Source organism: Balaenoptera physalus (genome assembly GCF_965194825.1).
Source record: "Balaenoptera physalus genome assembly, chromosome: 17".
NCBI lineage: Eukaryota > Metazoa > Chordata > Mammalia > Artiodactyla > Balaenopteridae > Balaenoptera > Balaenoptera physalus.
This window is the reverse complement of record NC_138895.1, coordinates 13,074,560-13,091,928: the sequence shown is the minus strand read 5'-3', so window position 1 is coordinate 13,091,928 and position 17,369 is coordinate 13,074,560. Positions and strand designations below refer to the sequence as shown.

General features: G+C 38.7%; 2 protein-coding genes and 1 long non-coding RNA gene across 9 annotated transcripts in view; 1 reads left to right on the top strand and 2 right to left on the bottom strand.

Moving 5' to 3' along the window:
* The window catches only part of CSPP1 (centrosome and spindle pole associated protein 1), a 220,981-nt gene extending 210,489 nt beyond the window's left edge, over positions 1 to 10,492 (bottom strand). Inside the window, exon 1 of the mRNA XM_082433615.1 lies at positions 10,420 to 10,492. The gene's annotated coding sequence lies outside the window, so the exon portion shown is untranslated. The remainder of the gene's footprint in view (positions 1 to 10,419) is intronic.
* Positions 10,493 to 10,598: 106 nt separating this feature from the next.
* LOC309646922 lies at positions 10,599 to 13,851 on the top strand. Of its 2 annotated transcripts, none has more exons than XR_014255652.1 (5): positions 10,599 to 11,060; positions 11,304 to 11,570; positions 13,089 to 13,183; positions 13,423 to 13,491; positions 13,668 to 13,851. It is a non-coding gene; the product is annotated as an uncharacterized lncRNA (long non-coding RNA). The 2 variants fall into 2 exon arrangements; XR_014255653.1 differs by having other exon boundaries at positions 10,600 to 10,995.
* Positions 13,852 to 15,119: 1,268 nt separating this feature from the next.
* MCMDC2 (minichromosome maintenance domain containing 2) overlaps positions 15,120 to 17,369 on the bottom strand; it is a 41,451-nt gene continuing 39,201 nt past the window's right edge. For 4 of the 6 annotated variants that reach the window (XM_082433641.1, XM_082433643.1, XM_082433644.1 and 1 more), the window contains one exon: positions 15,120 to 16,990. In XM_082433641.1, the coding sequence (XP_082289767.1) occupies positions 16,824 to 16,990 (167 nt within the window). In that variant the 3' untranslated portion in view covers positions 15,120 to 16,823. The remainder of the gene's footprint in view (positions 16,991 to 17,369) is intronic. The other 2 variants (XR_014255637.1, XR_014255638.1) reach the window with 1 other exon arrangement.

Sequence of the window (17,369 nt, the reverse complement as noted above, 5' to 3'; positions counted from 1 at the left end):
TGTTACATACTGGTAGCTCGTGGTCTTATACATGACTGTTTTACTGAAAAAAATAAATGCCCCTTAAATCCTATAGATTTGCTTCCTATAAACTTTGAGTACAGCACAGATGGTACTGCAGCACAGTTGGGAATGAGGGACATTAAATATTCTTGCCCGACTACATAAACCCGGGAAAGGCTTCCCTTCCTATGTTTACACAAGTCTTAGTTTCAACTCATAAGAGAAACCAGCTCAGTGAAATATACCTCAATCACTCAAACTCTTTCATTATAAATTATACCATAGCATTTAGCTGTCAGAAGCTTTTAAATTATAAACTGAAGAATAATCTTAACTATTAGGCTTAAAGATTATGTCAATAGTCATTTCCTGTGCACATGAATGTTACTGAAGAAACACGCATTCCTGCCCTCTCAGGACCAAGAACTATGTCCATGGGGAGGTCTGGGGATGGACTTAAATCACTTGTCTCTGTTTTTATGACCATTGAAAACTGGGGGCCATCTAAAACAATGTGAGGTCTAAATAAGAACTGATTTTAAACCTTATTTTCAAATAAGTTCTGAAATCACTCAATTAAAAAACTTTAAATGTGTGCTATTATAAGGCATCGTAATAATTTACATAGATGGGTATATCATGTGGGTCAAATTTTTAAAATTAAGTTATATAATTTTTAAAGGCCCATGCAAGATTATCTCTACTCTGTGTGTAGCACATCTGCACCTCTTGCTGACTGTAAGCCCCTAGACCAGAGTCCTCTTGAAATGTGGGCAATAAACAAGTGAAAAAAAGTGGGGTTGATGGCAGAGAAGGAGAGTCAAGGGAGGGAAGAAAGGTGGGAAGCAGGAAGCTATTTCCATATCCTCCTTTCAGAAGGAGGAGGCCTGTTCCACCCGTGTCCAATCAGGCTACAAGTGTGATGGTCTGGGACATACAGGAGAGACTGCCTTGGAAAAGAGACCTGACTTCAGGCCAAGACCAATCGCTCACTGTGATAAGTACTAGGCTTAGTGTTTGCCCTCAATAAACTTCCCTTGTCTTATCTCTTTCTTCCCCAAGGCTCACAAAGTTGATGTGAAATAATAGCTAAGAAAATACATGTCGGCAGCTCAAAGCAAGACAGGTTTGTCTTCTCTGGCTGGGTGGATGTTAGAAGAAGGTTAAAGATGGCAAGGTGAAGCGTGACACAAAAACACAAGAAGCCATAAAGGAAAAGCTGGGTAATTTTGACTGTAATGAAATAAATTCATAAAACAAAAGAAAAAACCATAAACAAGGTGAAAAGACAAAAAAACAAACAAACAATAAAAAACCCTAGAGAAAAAAGTCACAACAGATGATAGTCACAGTAGTAATTTCCTTTATATAAAAGCAGCTCTCAGGGCTTCCCTGTTGGCGCAGTGGTTGAAAGTCTGCCTGCCGATGCAGGGGACAGAGGTTCGAGCCCTGGTCTGGGAAGATCCCACATGCCGCAGAGCAACTAGGCCCGTGAGCCACAACTGCTGAGCCTGCGTGTCTGGAGCCTGTGCTCCACAACAAGAGAGGCCGCGACGGTGAGAGGCCCGCGCACCGCCATGAAGAGTGGCCCCCGCTTGCCACAACTAGAGAAGGCCCTTGCACAGCAACAAAGACCCAACACAGCCAAAAATAAATAAATAAATAAATAAAAATTAAAAAAAAAAAAAAAAAAAAGCAGCTCTCAGAATTTAAAAAGACCAGCAACTCAGTAGAAAATTCCACAAATGATATGAGTAGGCGGTTCATAAAAAGAAATCAAACAGCTAATATCTTTATGAAAAGACCCACAACTCACCTATGATAAGAAATATAAATTTAAAAAGCAATGAAATAACATATTTCACCTATCAGAATGATACAAACTGTCCAGTTATAAATAAGTCCTGGGGATGTAATAGAGAGCATGGTAAATATAGTTAACAAGACTGTATTGTGTATTTGAAAGTCGCTAAGAGAGTAGATCTTAAAAGTTCTCATCGCAAAAAACAATATATAACTATGTGAGGTGATGGATATTCACTAAACCTGTAGGGATCATCTTGATATACATCAAATCATTATGTTGTACCCCTTAAACTTATACAGTGTTATATGCCAATCATATCTCAATAAAACCGTTGGGGGAAATGGGTAAGTGATGATAATTTTTCTGGCATACTAGAGTTAACTTGTTTTAACCATACTGCTTGAGCATGTATGTTTTTAATGAAAATTAATCTTTGTAATTTTTATCCTCCTGCCTTTTTTTCCCTTTAATATTAAATGGAGAAATGTGAAATAAAAGAATGACACATAGGTAAAATACCCGTTTTTGGTGAGGGTGGGGAAATGAGGATTATAGCACTGCTGGAGTATACAAGCTTTTTAAATACAATTTTGCAGTATCTCTCAATATTTTATGTGTACACGTTCTGACTTAGCAATTCCACATTGAAGAATTTCACTAATAATATATGTACATTCACAAAAGTCTGTGAGAATAATTATTGCAGGTATTCATCACCTTTCACCCACACTCTGTAAACTTAGAAGTTTTCCCTGCCTTCTGTATTGGCTGCACCCAAGTAACCTATCAAAAATGCAGACCTGAAGATGTAATGTATTTACTTGTGCAAAACCATTCAATGGTTCCCCATCACGTAAGAGCAGGTCTAAACCTTTAACTTGGCTTATGAAACCCCTACCTATATCACTGCCCACTGTTCTCCACCACTGCCTATTTATACTTTAAGTTGTAGTAAACACACACACACACACACACACACACACAGAGCTATTTCATGCTTCAGTGCTTTTGTTCATCAATCATCAGTTGGTCCACAAATATTTTCTTAATACTATGGCAGGCATTGTTCATTGCTTACTATATCAGTTAGGAATTGCATTCAGCTGCTAACAAGGAAGACCGAACCATACTGGCTTAAATAAATTAGGACTTTATTCTCTCATGTAAAAAAAATCCACAAGTAGGCAGTCCAGGGCTGGTAAGATGGCTTCATAAAGATATCAGGGGCCAAGGCTTCTACTTATTTCTCCTTTGCCAGAAGTGGGTCACAAGGTCACCCCCAGTTATAAGGAAGGAATATCAGTTTGGGTTTGGTGGCGGTATCTGCTCTAGCTAGTTTAAAAGGAAAGGGGTGTCTTACGAGGTATTAGTGACTTACAGAATCATTGGGATGAAACAAACTCGGGCTGGATTTACAGGAACAATTTCCTAAGTCATTCCATGGAACTGGGCTGCCAAAGCAGTTAATCTTCTGCCATGACCTGGACTCTGCCATCCCAGTGGAAGCTGCCCCTGCAGTGACTGACTCCAGAAACATGCGGCCTTTGCTGCATAAATGCCAGCACAACGGATGCCTCGCAGCCTGCTTTTCTCCTCTCATAACTCAAGTTAGAACTCAGATTTTTGCACAGATGCATTTGATTGGCAGGACCTAATTCACATCCATAATCCAAGCTGCAAAAGAGTTTTGGAATACTATATAATACTTAGCTTTTCATCCTCTGAAGTACAGAAACGCAGATAAAAGGAGGCTGGAGTAAGTACTGAGTGAGCCAGTTCTCAGCATCTACCACAGGAGGCAGGGGAAGCAGGCAAACAGATTGAAATAATAGGCTGAGACCAAGGACTGGGCACGTAACACAAACAAAATCAGGGTTCCATTATCAGGGAAGAAGGCTGGCGATGGCTACGGGATGGCAATAAGGGTACCTGACACAGTCTTAAGAAATCAAGGAAGCCTTCCTGAGAAGGCAAAGAGGGACAAGAAGAGCAGTCTAGGCATAGGAAAAACCAGGTGAGAAGAACATGCTGCTTTGAAAGAAAGTGCCTGGGGAAGAAGGATGGATACTTCACATATATTATCTCATTTAATCCTCACAACAATCCTAGGAATAAGTTATATTATTCCCAATTTTCAAATCAAGGAGGACCTTGAAAGGTACATTAAAGGATCTGGATTTAAGGGTAGCCAGAAATCTTGCATAGAAATGCAGAGGTATTGGGTACCAAGGAGCTATTCCTAAGCAGAGAGAAGAGTACAGAGTTCCAAACAACATAAAACACCATAACTATAACTAAAAAATAAAACAGACTGAGAAAAGTTATTTGCAATGCATGTAACTGTTAATCGACAAAAGATTAGTATCCAGAATATAGAAAGAAATCCCATAAATCAATTTTTTAAATTACAGATACTTCAATAAAAAATCGGGCAAAGCTCTGAAGGCTATGATTTACAGAAGAGAAAACACAAATGATTAAAAACATGAAAAAAATTTAAGAGAAAAGCAAAACATTCATAAAGTTATCTTTTCAACCTTATAGCAAAAGCAAATTAAAATAACAGTAAATACCATTTGATATTTATCATATTGACAAAAATGTTTAAATTCTGAGAAGAGCAAGTTTTGACAAGGAAGTAGAACAACTACTTGGAAAGCAATTGACTACATTATGTATGAAGATGCATGTATCCTTCAACCCAGCAATTCAGCTTCTAGGGACAAAGGTGTCCTGGGAAAGCTAATTGTTAATTATTCAAGCATTCAGGTGTCTTGTGAACTAGTTGTTAGTAGCTTGAAATCGCCAAGATGTATTAATAGCGTGGATATCTGCAAATGCTACAAATCAGGGTTTTGTTTTAGGGGGTTTGGGGGTTTGTTTGTTGTTGTTTTTTTTGGAGATCCTGTTTACCAAAATACCACCGGACATAGAGAAATTCATGCATAAATACAAGGAGACGTCGTAGAAAAAACATTCAGAATCTACGCTGTATTTAATTTTAACGGGGTGTTAATTTCAGGACATAATTTGTATTAGATAATCACTGAGGTAAAATAACATCATACTTTAACCTTAGTTTGAATTTTTCAATTACTTCCACATTCTCAACTCTCTATGTAATCATTCTTAAATAATTTTTTTTGAACAGTAATAAAAGTGTATTATTTCACATAACAAGAAGATGGAGTGGCTCCCTGGCTGCTTAACTTGGTGACTATTCGATGTCTTTAAGTTGCTTGGTTCCTTTCCTTCCCACTTTGCCATCAACAGAAGCTCCCCTCATTTAACAAGAGGGCTGCAGCGATGCCAGGAATTCTTTCACCGTTGATCGATGATGATCATATCTAGGGGAAGAAGAGCTGTTTCTTCCCACAGGTGCCTTTTCATCAAAGAAGAAAACTCCCTGAAGTTCCCTAGCAGACTTCCCCTCAGGTCCCTTTGGTCAGCTTGAATAATTTTAATAACATTCCATTACATTCAGAATTTGTCATAGGATTTAAGTAGTTGTTTGCAAGGCTTACTTGTAACATAAAAGTTAAATTTTTAAACAGAAAAGGAAAACCCTAGAGTCTCACATTGACAATTAAAGCCACTCATTATTTTAGATCCGGGCAGAAATCGTAAGTAATTTAGGTAATTTTCACCGAAATTATCTCGGTAAAGTTCATGTACTTCAAGTGTTTAAGAATCAACTTTCATTCAGATCAGTGCCCTATATTCTGACAACTTAATGTATTTTTCACAGATTTAGAACTTTAACCTTGACGAGAGGTATAAATGCTATGATTATCTTAATGTCAATATTATGTTTAAAAATAATCTTGCCTGAGGTAAAAGGATCATATATATGAAAGTCATGCATTTATGACTAGGGTCATTTACATTTCTCTTGCTTAACTCTATTTTGACATGCTTACCATTGAGCAAGGGAAAGCACAAGCATATGGTTATTATAGCCAACTTCCTTCCAGTTCCAACCTCATTTTTTGCTGCAAACATCTAGGGGAACCAGGAGGTTCTCCAAGTCATTCACTAATATGAAAAAGACTGAAGGCCAAATGTATTAATTTACTAATGAGATTTACATGTGTAAGTGCAGACTATAGATTCTGACAGCTTGTAAGGAAATAATATCCTATATGCCCTGAATCCACACATATGTCTATCTACGAAATGTAAACTTTCTAAGATAATCCAAGTTATACTATCAAAAAATAGCTATTTTTTTAAAAGTTACTTTTGATAAGGACTTCCCTGGCAGTCCAGTGGTTAAGATTCCGTGCTTCCACTGCAGGGGGCACGGGTTCAATCCCTGGTCAGGGAACTAAGATCCTGCATGCTGCATGGCGTGGCCAAAAAAAAAAAGTTACCTTTGATAAACCACTATATCATATTTAAACCATGACACTTTTCCCTTGAAGTGGTTTTAGTTGTATTTGCAACTGGCAGCGTTAACTCAGTTCAGCAACTTGGAGACCAGCAACCCCCAAGGATGTGCTCCTTGCTGGAGAATACCAAATACTTGTTATGATGCCAGTCAGGGAATGATGGCTGAAGGGGCAAATCTTAGAAATGGTATATTTTTGAAGTCAGAAAAGAAAATGTACTACTTTAATAATTTTTCAACTTGATTTAATTTAATTATAAAATTGCATACACATAGTAAAAATCCAAACAGTAGAGAATGGTATACAATAAAAAATTAAAATATCACTTTCCCCACAAGCCCCAAGTTTCACTCCCTAGAGGCATGCACTGTAAAGTTTCTTCTGTTACCTCTCAAAAATATTTTATGTATAGTCATATAAATGCATGTTCTTTTTATTTAACCAAAAATGGGATTTTACTAAATACCTTCTGCATCTAGCTTTTAAAATTTAATATACCTTGAAAAAAATTTCCAAATCAGCACATACTCATTTATTTATGCATTCAAGGGATATTTATTAAGTATTAGGTACTAGGAATAAAAAGGTAAGCAAAACAGATAAGGTCTTCCCTCTCACAGAATGTATATTCCAGTGAGGGCAGCAAAAGTATATGTTTTTTTTTAGAGTATAATTACAGATTATGAAGGAAACAAAAAGGGGGATGTTTTATAGTAGACCCACTTTAGATAGGTGGGGCAAGTGTGGCCTCACTGAGAAGCTGACATAGAAGCTGAGATCAAAGAAAATATGTCACTCAGAAAACTGGGACAAGAGAATTCTAGGCAGGAGCAAAGGCCTTGAGATGTGAAAATTGTTTGGCATGTTCCAAAAACTAAGCGTAGGCCAAGGTGACTGGTGTGTAGCAAGAGAGGGGAAGCAAGAGATGTGGTAAGCCATGTGAAAGGCGTGGATCTTTTTTCTCTTTTTAAAATATTTTGTATTTAATTTTATTGTGGTAAAGTATACATAACATAAATTTATCATTTTAACAATTTTTAAGTGTACAATACAGTGGCATTAAGTATACTCACAATTCAGTCACAAACCATCAGCACTATCCATTTCCATTACTTTTTCATCATTCCAAACAGAAATTCTGTACCCATTAAACAGCAACTCCCCATCCACTCTTCACCCCAGCCTCTGGTAACTCCTGTTTCACTTTCAATCTCTTTGAATTTGCTTATTCTAAGTACCTCATATAAGTGTAACCATACAATATTTGTCTTTTTTGGTCTGGCTTATTTCACTTAGCATAATGTCTTCAAGGTTCATCCATCTTATAGCATATATCAGAGTTTCCTTCCTTTTTAAGGCTGAATAATACTCCATTATATGTATGTACCATATTTTGTTTATCCATTCGTCCATTGATGGCATTTGGGTTGTTTCTACCTTTCGGCAATTGTGAATAATGCTGCTATGAACACTGTTGTACAAGTATTTGAGTCTCTGCTTTCAATTTTTTAGGTCTATACCCTGAAGTTTTCCACAGTGGCTGCACCACTTTACATTCTCACCAGCAATGGTGCATGGGTTCCAATTTCTCCACATCCTTGTTAACACTTGTTATTTTGCTATTGTTTTTCAAATAATAGTCATCCTAATGGGTGTGAAGTGGTATCTCACTTTTTGAGATTAGTTTTGATTTACATTTTCTTAATGGTTAGTTACATGGAGCATCTGTTTCATGTGCTTATTGGCCATTTGTATATCTTCTTTGGAGAAATGTCTATTCATGTCCTTTGTCCATTTTTGAACTGGGTTAAATTTTTTGTTGTTGTTGAGTTGTAGGAGTTCTTCATATATTCTGGATATTAATCCCTTATCAGATATATGCTTTGCAAATATTTTTTTCCATTCTGTGGATTGTCTTTGACAATCTCTTGATAGCGTCTTTTGATACACAAAAATTTTTAATCTTGGTGAAGTCCAATTTATTTTTTTCTTTTGTGGCCTGTGCTTTTGTGTCATTTCCAAGAAATTATTGACAAATCAGTAATAGTGGCTCCCACACCTGCCCACCCAGCAAAGGCCTGGTGAAGGTGGCTGCCCACGTTGAAAATTAGGTAGTGGAAGTAATATCCGTCCAGGAGTCTGTGATGGCCGGCTGAGGCCTAAGCCACCACTTAACAGAAAAAACAGTGCCTCCTTGGGGCCCCAAAGAATTTTTTCCCCCCTACTCTTGGCCTTCTTGGATATGACATCCTACCTTCACTCCATCCCTTGTGTACTAAGTAAACATTGGCCATGTCCTGCTTGGCTGGCATGATGGTAAGGCCCATCTGCTTTTCTTTGAGGTCTGGTTCACTCACAACTTGATCACCTAATCACATATGTTCTTTCTTTCTAAACTTCCATAATTATTTTTCTAAAATGAAAACTCTAATCATGTGCTTTTAATAATTTTTTAAGGCTAAAACTTACACCATGACCCATCATATGCTTCACAATTAGGCCCTGCACACTGTGTCACACTCCAGCCCCACGAAGGGGTTCAGAGGAAAGTTCAGTGCTAATGATATTGGCGGTCTTTTTCAAACAAAGAATTTTAAGCCCCTGTAAAGCATTCAACAAAAACTTTATATAAATGTTACCAACCCGGGCTCTTGGACTCTTTAATCAATAGATATTGATAAGGGTCCAGATGAGAATTTCAGGCAAGGCTTCACTGGGGCTTGTGCTACAGCACAAGGGAGCGAAAGAAGTACAGGTGCCCTTGCTCGCTCCCAGAGAGGAGCTGCTTGGGAGCTTAAACGCGATAACAACCGGGGAGGCTCTGTGGGTTGGTCAGGAGGCGTGGCTTAGGTGGTCTGCCCACCCCCTTGGTGGTGCCCTGTGCAGGGATCATGCTTTTTGCTCCCAGCACCTCAGAAGTGGCAGTTGGTTTGTGGCCAATTTGTATCTTATTACTCATAATTGCCCCAACTGCACACGTATGCAGTTATTTTTAGTCCCTTATAGTTTCTTTCAGGTGCAAGCACTGGGTTAAAGGGTCCCAGGTCCCAGCCTATCACATAAAGTGAGTATAATCACAATTAGTTTTGCTAGGTTTAGATTTTCACACCATGTTTCTTTGAGGCAAATATATTCTGCCCTGGATTTTGTATCAATTTCTTGGATTTTGTTAACCAAGAATTCCAAGAACAGAGACCTGGTTGAAATAAAGAGGCGTTTATTTGGGGTGTGTTAGGACTGCAGCCCTGGGGATACAGCCCCAGGGAGCACTTGAACTGTGTTCTGCCACACTACAAAGTGGCGGAAGCTCGTAAAGGCAGAAAACCATAAGATTACATAAATGGTTTGTCAAGAATTAGGATTGGAGCTGGCAAGAAGTAAGGGTGCTTGCTAAACATGGATTGTTTGGGCGCTGAAATGATTACATAGCTGCCATAGGTAAAGGGTAACCTTTGAGACTACAAAGTTGCAGCTAGCAGCTGCTAGCACATACTGTTTTGAAAATATCTGGTGGTGTCCTGAGTTTGACACAGTACAGAAAATTGAAGTTCTCAGTGATGCAGGAACATGTCTGAAACCACACCCAACACTGTCCACCCAGCTCAATTTTGAATGCCTGGAACCATAGTTACTCCATTTTGATTTTTAAATGACTTAAAATATGTCATCAACTTCCAGTTTTCACAGGAGGGATGATGTGTCTTTTACGGATTCAACTGCTTAATTATATGCTTTCATATGTATTCTTTCTGGAAACAAGATAATCAGCCTGTCTCCTCTAGCACTAAGCCTAATGCTATGCAGCCAGAACTCAAGATACAGCGATTGCGAGAAACAAGCGTAATAAAACACAAAGCACGAAAATCTACAGCAAATTATAACATGTTCATAAAAACAAGGCAAGTGATTGCTTTATGAATGCTTTTTCTTAATGCTCTACTATTATTATCAATCAAATTAGTAACAATAGCTACTAATATAGAGGAAATGTAACAGCTCCTTTTTTTTTCTAGTAACTAGTTCTTCTGTGTGTGTTAAGGGGTCGATTCCAGATGCCCTTACTCTAAATTGGGGTGTCCAATACCACCACATTTTAAAGTACTGAACTACCCGAGGGTAGAAGACCAAGCAAATATAACTAGGAATGGGAGACCCTTTCTTTTTAGAGCATTTTCTGCTTGCTTGGATCCATTACAAACTGGTAGACTAATCACTTACATACTCAAGGGGAGAGCTCACAGCGAGGTCCTCAGGAGCCTCGAAAACCTCTGTGGAAATTCCCAAAGCGCCTCCTCTGCCGGCCATGTAAACTTCCGGCGCTGCCGGAGTGCGCCGGCTCTAGGGGCGGGGCCAGGGCCGGAAGGGGCGGGGCCAGGGCTGGAGGGCCCAAGCGCCCCTCCCGGCCGCGGTGCTTTCTTTTCTGCCGCGCCGCCGGAGAAGGAAGGCGCTTCGGGCACCGTCGGCCTTGCGGGCGGGGCGGCAGCGCCTACGAGCCTGTCGCCGGGCTCTTTGAGAGGGTGGGGGGGAGTCCCTGCGGTGTTAGATCCTCTTCTTTTTTTTCTGCCGGGAACCTGGCTCCGAGCCAGAGCGCATGGGTCCGCCTCGGGCCTCTCCGCTCTGTGGGTCTCGCGCCCGGGGCCTCCATCCCGATGCCGTCCGTCCACTGCCGGGCACAGCGGAGCGGTCGGCGCGGCCTCAGCCTCAAGGTCATGTCAGGAGGCCCCCCTTCCTCTCCCCCTCCCCAGTTGACGCAGCCTCGAGCTTTCCTCCGCGCCGTCTGCTCAGTCGCATTTTGTGAGTATGTCGGAGCTGACCCTTCTTAGTAAGCGCCGATTTCGACTGTTCTCAGCTCAAACTAAGTAAGGGTCTTCTGCGATTCACTCGGTTCTGAGGCGGCTGGAAGGCGCGGTGGGTGGCTTGGCCGAAGCCCTTTTATATCCCCAGTAAAGCTTTGTGTGCGGCCTAGATGGTTTCAGGGTCCCTTAAATGGGCGCTCATTTATCCTTACTAAGGAAACGTTCTGTAGTGGGGGAAGGGATCTTAGGTCTCAAGACAACCTTGACCTACCTGACTTTGTGATTGGTTTCTAAATTTGTTAACAGAGCACAGTTTACCTACTAACAATGAGTTCTGGTCTCGACGCAGTGGAGCATTGTCGGCATTTGTTCTTGGATCTTCCTTTGTAAGTATGCTCTGGAGACGTGGCATTGAAGTTGGAGAAGAATCCGTACAGTATAGGAGGCCCTTAGGCTGTAAATGCCGGCTATACCCTTAGATGCTTCGGGTCACAGAGATTTCTGGGTACAGTACAGAAGAAACCGGTCAAGAACTGGGAGACTGGAAGAACTTTTGCCTCTTCAAAAGCAAAGGTATAAATGAACCTTGTCCATGGGACTTGGTATCGTCATGCGTTTGTTTGTTTTTTTCCTCCCCCCAATTTGAAATACAAGTTGTTTCATCTAAAACAATCCAACGGTTAACTGTCAACAAGGCAAATGTGATGGCTGGTAGTAGTTTATATTTGGTATTACAGTCATCGTTTTTGAGGCCTAAGTGGCTTGAATACTATTTTCATTGCTAAGTGTTGGTATTTTTAAAAATTTTACAAAATAAATGTTTGATTAAAGTTTTGATAATGTATGTAAGTTCTTAAGCATAATAAATACACAAGAGCCCACTGATCCATTTAAGAACTGGGATATTATCAATACCATAACATCTGTTTGCTTCCCTATCCCATTCCTTCCTTCCTTCCTTCCTATCCCATGCCTTCCACCCTGAGGTGCCCATCATCTGGGATTTTGTGCCCAGACTCGGTTTTTTGAGGGGAGTAGGGTGGATAGCAGTTTTATTATACATACATATCCCTAAACATTCTTTGTTTGTTTTAGGCCTTAAACAAATAGGACTTGCATGTATCAATAGTTGTCAGAAGTGCCATGAATCATATATTAAACTGAAGTTTTCCAAGTTGGAATTATTCATAACCAATAGTATGTGTTCCTAATATTATGTGAAATATCTCAGCATTTCAAGACTTGAAAATGATAAATTGTCTTGCCAGGCCCAACATTTGATATGTCTTCATAAATCATTTCCAACAGCTGTCCAGTTCAATGATTTATCCTCCTGGGGTTCTGTAGGACATGATCTGTGGCCCTGGCCATGCCCTTTACAGTACATAAATATGCTTTCAGGCAACTTGGGACTTAATTCTACAGGACTGTGTCCAGTAATGATGTCAACATAATGTATCTCTGCTCTGAAACTATATTAGATCTGCCATAATAATGCTCTTAGTTAGAGGTCTGCACACTTGTTTTTATATATCTAACCTTTAACCTGGCTCATCTCATTCTTGTCAAGCTCTGAGGCAGAAAAGCAATGGCTGGGTACTCATTAGGACCATCATGTCTTAAAATCTGTACTGCCACAGTAAAAGAACATCATAAATATATCCATCATTTTTGCCCATGCTAATGAATCCATTTCCAGCTTGGAAAGATCATTTATGGAATTATTAGGGCCTAACCACTCAAAAGGACTAACACATTCTCAAGTCACTATCGATATTTAAAATTGGGGGCTTATCAGTTTGACTACCAAAAATAAGTATAATTAAGCAGCAAGCACATTCTTTTGTTCCTTCAGAGATGTGTTAAACAACAGATAGAAAATGACTCCACTATATAGTCTTAATGTTAGTAGTTTTTATTATAAATTTGATTGGGAGTCAGGAAGATTGCAGGTTTTTTTTGTTTTTTTTTTAATGGCTCCTGATAAGAATGGGAAAAAAAAATCCTACTGGACCATACTACATATAAGATGGCAGAAAAACAGATACAAGTACAAATGAGAATTCACAATGAAATATGTTTAATTTCTAGGTACAACAGAGCCTATGAGTTGAAGATGAATGAAGGTCGCTGTGATAAATGTTTCCCAAAAACTTGTCATAGAGGATGGCTGTGCACGTAACAAGGTACCAAAAGTTATAATGTTAAATTGTGTGCTTTTTTATGTGTTTGTGGTATTGTTCCTGAAGCGCAGTACCAAAAATGTTTAATAACTGGCACAATGATGACTTACTTTTTGCCGTTTACCCAGCTGAGGGTATCTTTGAAGAAATAATTTAAGACTGAGATGCCAATAATATATATTATGTGAATTACTCAAATATAATGCAGTTTTTTATTAAAATGGGTGAAATGTTCTTTTCAGCATATAAGTACCTGCAGATGAATGTTCAAGTCCTTAGCAGTGGTGTTTAAAAATTCTTCATTGCCTCAAGTAAGTAATTAAGATTTGTCAAGCAACCACATCTAGAGATAATTTGAAAGTACCTGATAAATTCTAAAGGGCTGAGGCCATTTCCTGTTAAAGGTGCCTTTGTGTGTCAGGTTTTGATTTTCTTCGAGTTTTGATTATGGATTGATTTTCACTGTTGGTTTCTGATTTTTTTCCAGAGGTGTGGCATACAACATTTTGGAAGGGAAAATGAAGAATTGGTCAAGAAGACATGAATTAAAGCAAATGACGAAAATTAGTATTTTATTTAACATTGATCATCTCACAATAAATTATGTAGAAAAATATAAGTTCAAATGATTTTAATTGCTGGGCAATAAAGTCTGTTTTCTTTAAAATATATCAGGTCTTTAAACAGCTTCATTTTCTTTTTTTTTAGATTTTTTTATAAGTTTATTTTATTTTACAAATTTATTTATTTATTTTTGGTTGCATTGGGTCTTTGTTGCTGTGCGTGGGCTTTCTCTTGTAGCGGCGAGCAGGGTCTACTCTTTGTTGCCGTGCGCGGCCTTCTCATTGTGGTGGCTTTTCTTGTTGCGGAGCGCGGGCTCAGTAGTTGTGGCTCGCGGGCTCTAGAGTGCAGGCTCAGTAGTTGCGACACACAGGCTTAGTTGCTCCGTGGCATGTGGGATCTTCCCGGACCAGGGCTCAAACCCATGTCCCCTGCATTGGCAGGCGGATTCTTAACCACTGTGCCACCAGAGAAGCCCCTAAACAGCTTCATTTTCATAGTTAGTAGTCAGACTTGTTTTTAACATACTTTAGGGATAGTATATTCTTGTCAATGACTAGCTCCTCTGTGGATAGTGATTCTCTTTGAAGTGTCAGGTGGTGGGCAGCTGAGGAGACTTTTTAGTACATCCAGTTCTCATACCCTTTCTTGCCTTATGGGGTTTCTGGAGAGGTGCTAATCACTGCGTACTAAATAACTGAGAGCCTCCCCTTCAAAACCTGCTGTTCCTGAAAAACAAGCATAGTTGACCCTTGCCCCTTAGGGGTGCCAACCCTCCTCAAAGTCAAAAATCCAAGTATAGCTTTATAGTCCACCCATTGTATCCAAGGTTCCACATCCTCTGATTCAGTCAGCTGCAGATTGTATAGTGTAGTATGTATTTATTGAAAAAAAGAAAATCCACCCTTTATGTGGACCCATGCAGTTCAAAGCTGTGTTCAAGGGTTAACTAGTTGAAATTTTCTCAACTCCTTAAATTACCCATTATAAGTAAAGGTTTCACCTATGACCTACAGATTTTTTAATTTTAATTTTATTCTTGGTTTGCTTTTACATTTGTGAAGAAAAAAGGATTTGGGAATTAATTTAGGACAAATTAGGATTTGTCCTATTCCTAGTATTAGTAATAATATTCTAGATTAAGGCAAATAGCGACTGGACAGTCTAATCTGTCCAGGGCATGCAAATTTACAAGAATTCAAAAACAACTGAAATCCTACCCAGGTGAAGATTTAAATTTAGCTAAATCTTGCTTTTCCCCTGTTAAGTCCCACAGTACATAAATTCCTTGCTTTTATCAAGGTTATAATTTCAATATGGTAAGTCAAACAGTATAAATTGTACAGCAACATCTCATCACTTCCCATCAGAGGCAACGTTTTTTTTTTGAAAAGCACTTGTTATTTAATGAATCTCCCACCATGTGGCTTCAAGCTACCAGGACACAAGCCCCACCGACACCCTTAATCTTCTCCTCAGCCCTTCTGCTGAAGAATTTGGCCTTCACGATGACAGGCTGCTTCGGGAGCTTTCCCTTCCCCAGAACTTTGTAGAAACTGATGGCACCACATCAATGATCAGAACAGCTCCAGTCTTGTTCTGGGCAGCATTTACCCGTGTCTGCTCACTGACCAAGGTCCACAATTTATCAAGGTTGACAGTTAGACAGAAGCTCTGGTTCTTCTTTAAGTGGTAATGCCTCATACCAACTTTTCCAAAGTATCCTGGGATATTTGTCGAAATTGATCCTGTGGTGATGCATGCCACCAGCATTACCGCGGCCTCCCGGGTGCTTACGGTGTTTGCCTAACATTTGAAAACCATTTTCCCCCCAGTGTTTGATACTAGTCCTTTCATTTCATCAACAGAATCTGAACACTTCACAAGTGTAAAATGGGGGCCATTTTATGGATCCTAGTTTTATAAAACATGTTTTGACTTCATCCCATAGAGAACAAAAAACTGAAATGTAGTATATAAGAAGCCACAAAATAAGGTCTTTAATTTGTAATACATGAATTTTTTTTAGACTAGGTTTGCCTTCTGAAAACAACACTGTATAGTCTCTGGCACTAGTGGATATTCAGTAAATACTGTTGAATGAACGGCTAGGAAATAAAGTAATAAATGACTTGTTAAAGTCCTCTAGAGAGTGAGAGAGCTGTCTGCCTTCACGGTTAAACTCCATGAAGTACCTATTTCTAAAGAATTGATGCATGACAGTGTCTTGGTTAATAAGGTGGCAATTTTGTGATGACATTTTCCTTTTAGTGAGTAGAATTGTCTTTTTTATTAGAACTTTGGAAAATAAATACAAGGATTTGGGGATTTTACAAGATAAGTATATTTTTGCACGGTGTTCCTACCTTTTCAGAGCAGATATCTTCCCTCCAAAAATGAAGACAGGGTTTGCAAATTGGTTTCTTTGCCTTTTGGTACCTTTCTTGTAACTAGTTAGGTTTAAGAAGCCAACTACTGCTCCTTGATTCAATGGAACTTACTTTTTTTCATTTAACGTGGTTTAAAAATGGAAAATTTCCAAGGCTTTTTCTGATCCCATAAGTAGGGCTTCTAAAACAACATAATAGACATGTCAATATCTAGCATGAAAAGTCCTTACATTGAAGGCTTCTGGTTATATAAATGCTGTTATTTACTCATCAATTTTTCAGGTTCACAAATGAAGAAAAAAATGGTTTTACTTTGTAAGTAAATATTGAAAGTGTTATTGCCATCTTGTGACAAATAGAGGGAACTACACAAAAGTTACTATTTTTTTTTTTTTCCATTGCTTAGTTTGCAACATTCTTTATATTTTAATCTGTGGACAACTGGTACACTGGGCTAACCAGAAGTTTTTTTAATAAGATTATCCTAAATTATAAATTTCTGCTGTTGGCTTTGAGATTTGTATTAGTGTTCATTCCATTAGCAATTAATTTGAAGAAATCATATTTTATATTTTTTAAGGTGGCATTCTAATGTACCCCTACACACATTACCTGAAGCATTACTTCAAAGTCACTCACACTTTTTTCCACTGCTTAAAAAGGAATGAAGAAAAAGAATTTCCTCAGATTGCCTATTCATCGCTAGCAAAGATAGCTGTCCCAGGTCCATATGTGGCAATAAACTGCTGGAGCTGTTGTTGGCACTGAGTCAGATAGATATCCCTTTGCTCTAAATATTCTTCATTATACAGTTCAAATGGAAATACTGCATTTGGAGCAACACAAAGTACAGCGGCCCCTAAGTGAAGAAAGAAAAAGTATAAATGAGAAAAACTTAAAGTGCTAAATATGAAATCATATTTTCAACAAAATACTGAAAGTTTTACAATTAAGTTCTGATCTATCTAATAGAGTATTTCAATAGCTATTATTAAAAAAAAAATTTTGAGACCCAGGAAACAGGTTCAGTAAATGCACAAACTGGTACCAGGGTCAATGGAAGAAACATTGATGTTTAAATTTTAAAGTTTGGAAACTATAGAAATTTGTCATCCATTGAAATAGCCATTAGTGTTCTGAAGCTGAATAGTGATGTGAGGAGGTGGAAGAAGTAAGGAGAGAAGGTACTGGAAGGTAGAGAAACAATAAAAAGATAAATCTATGGAATAGAAGAGAAA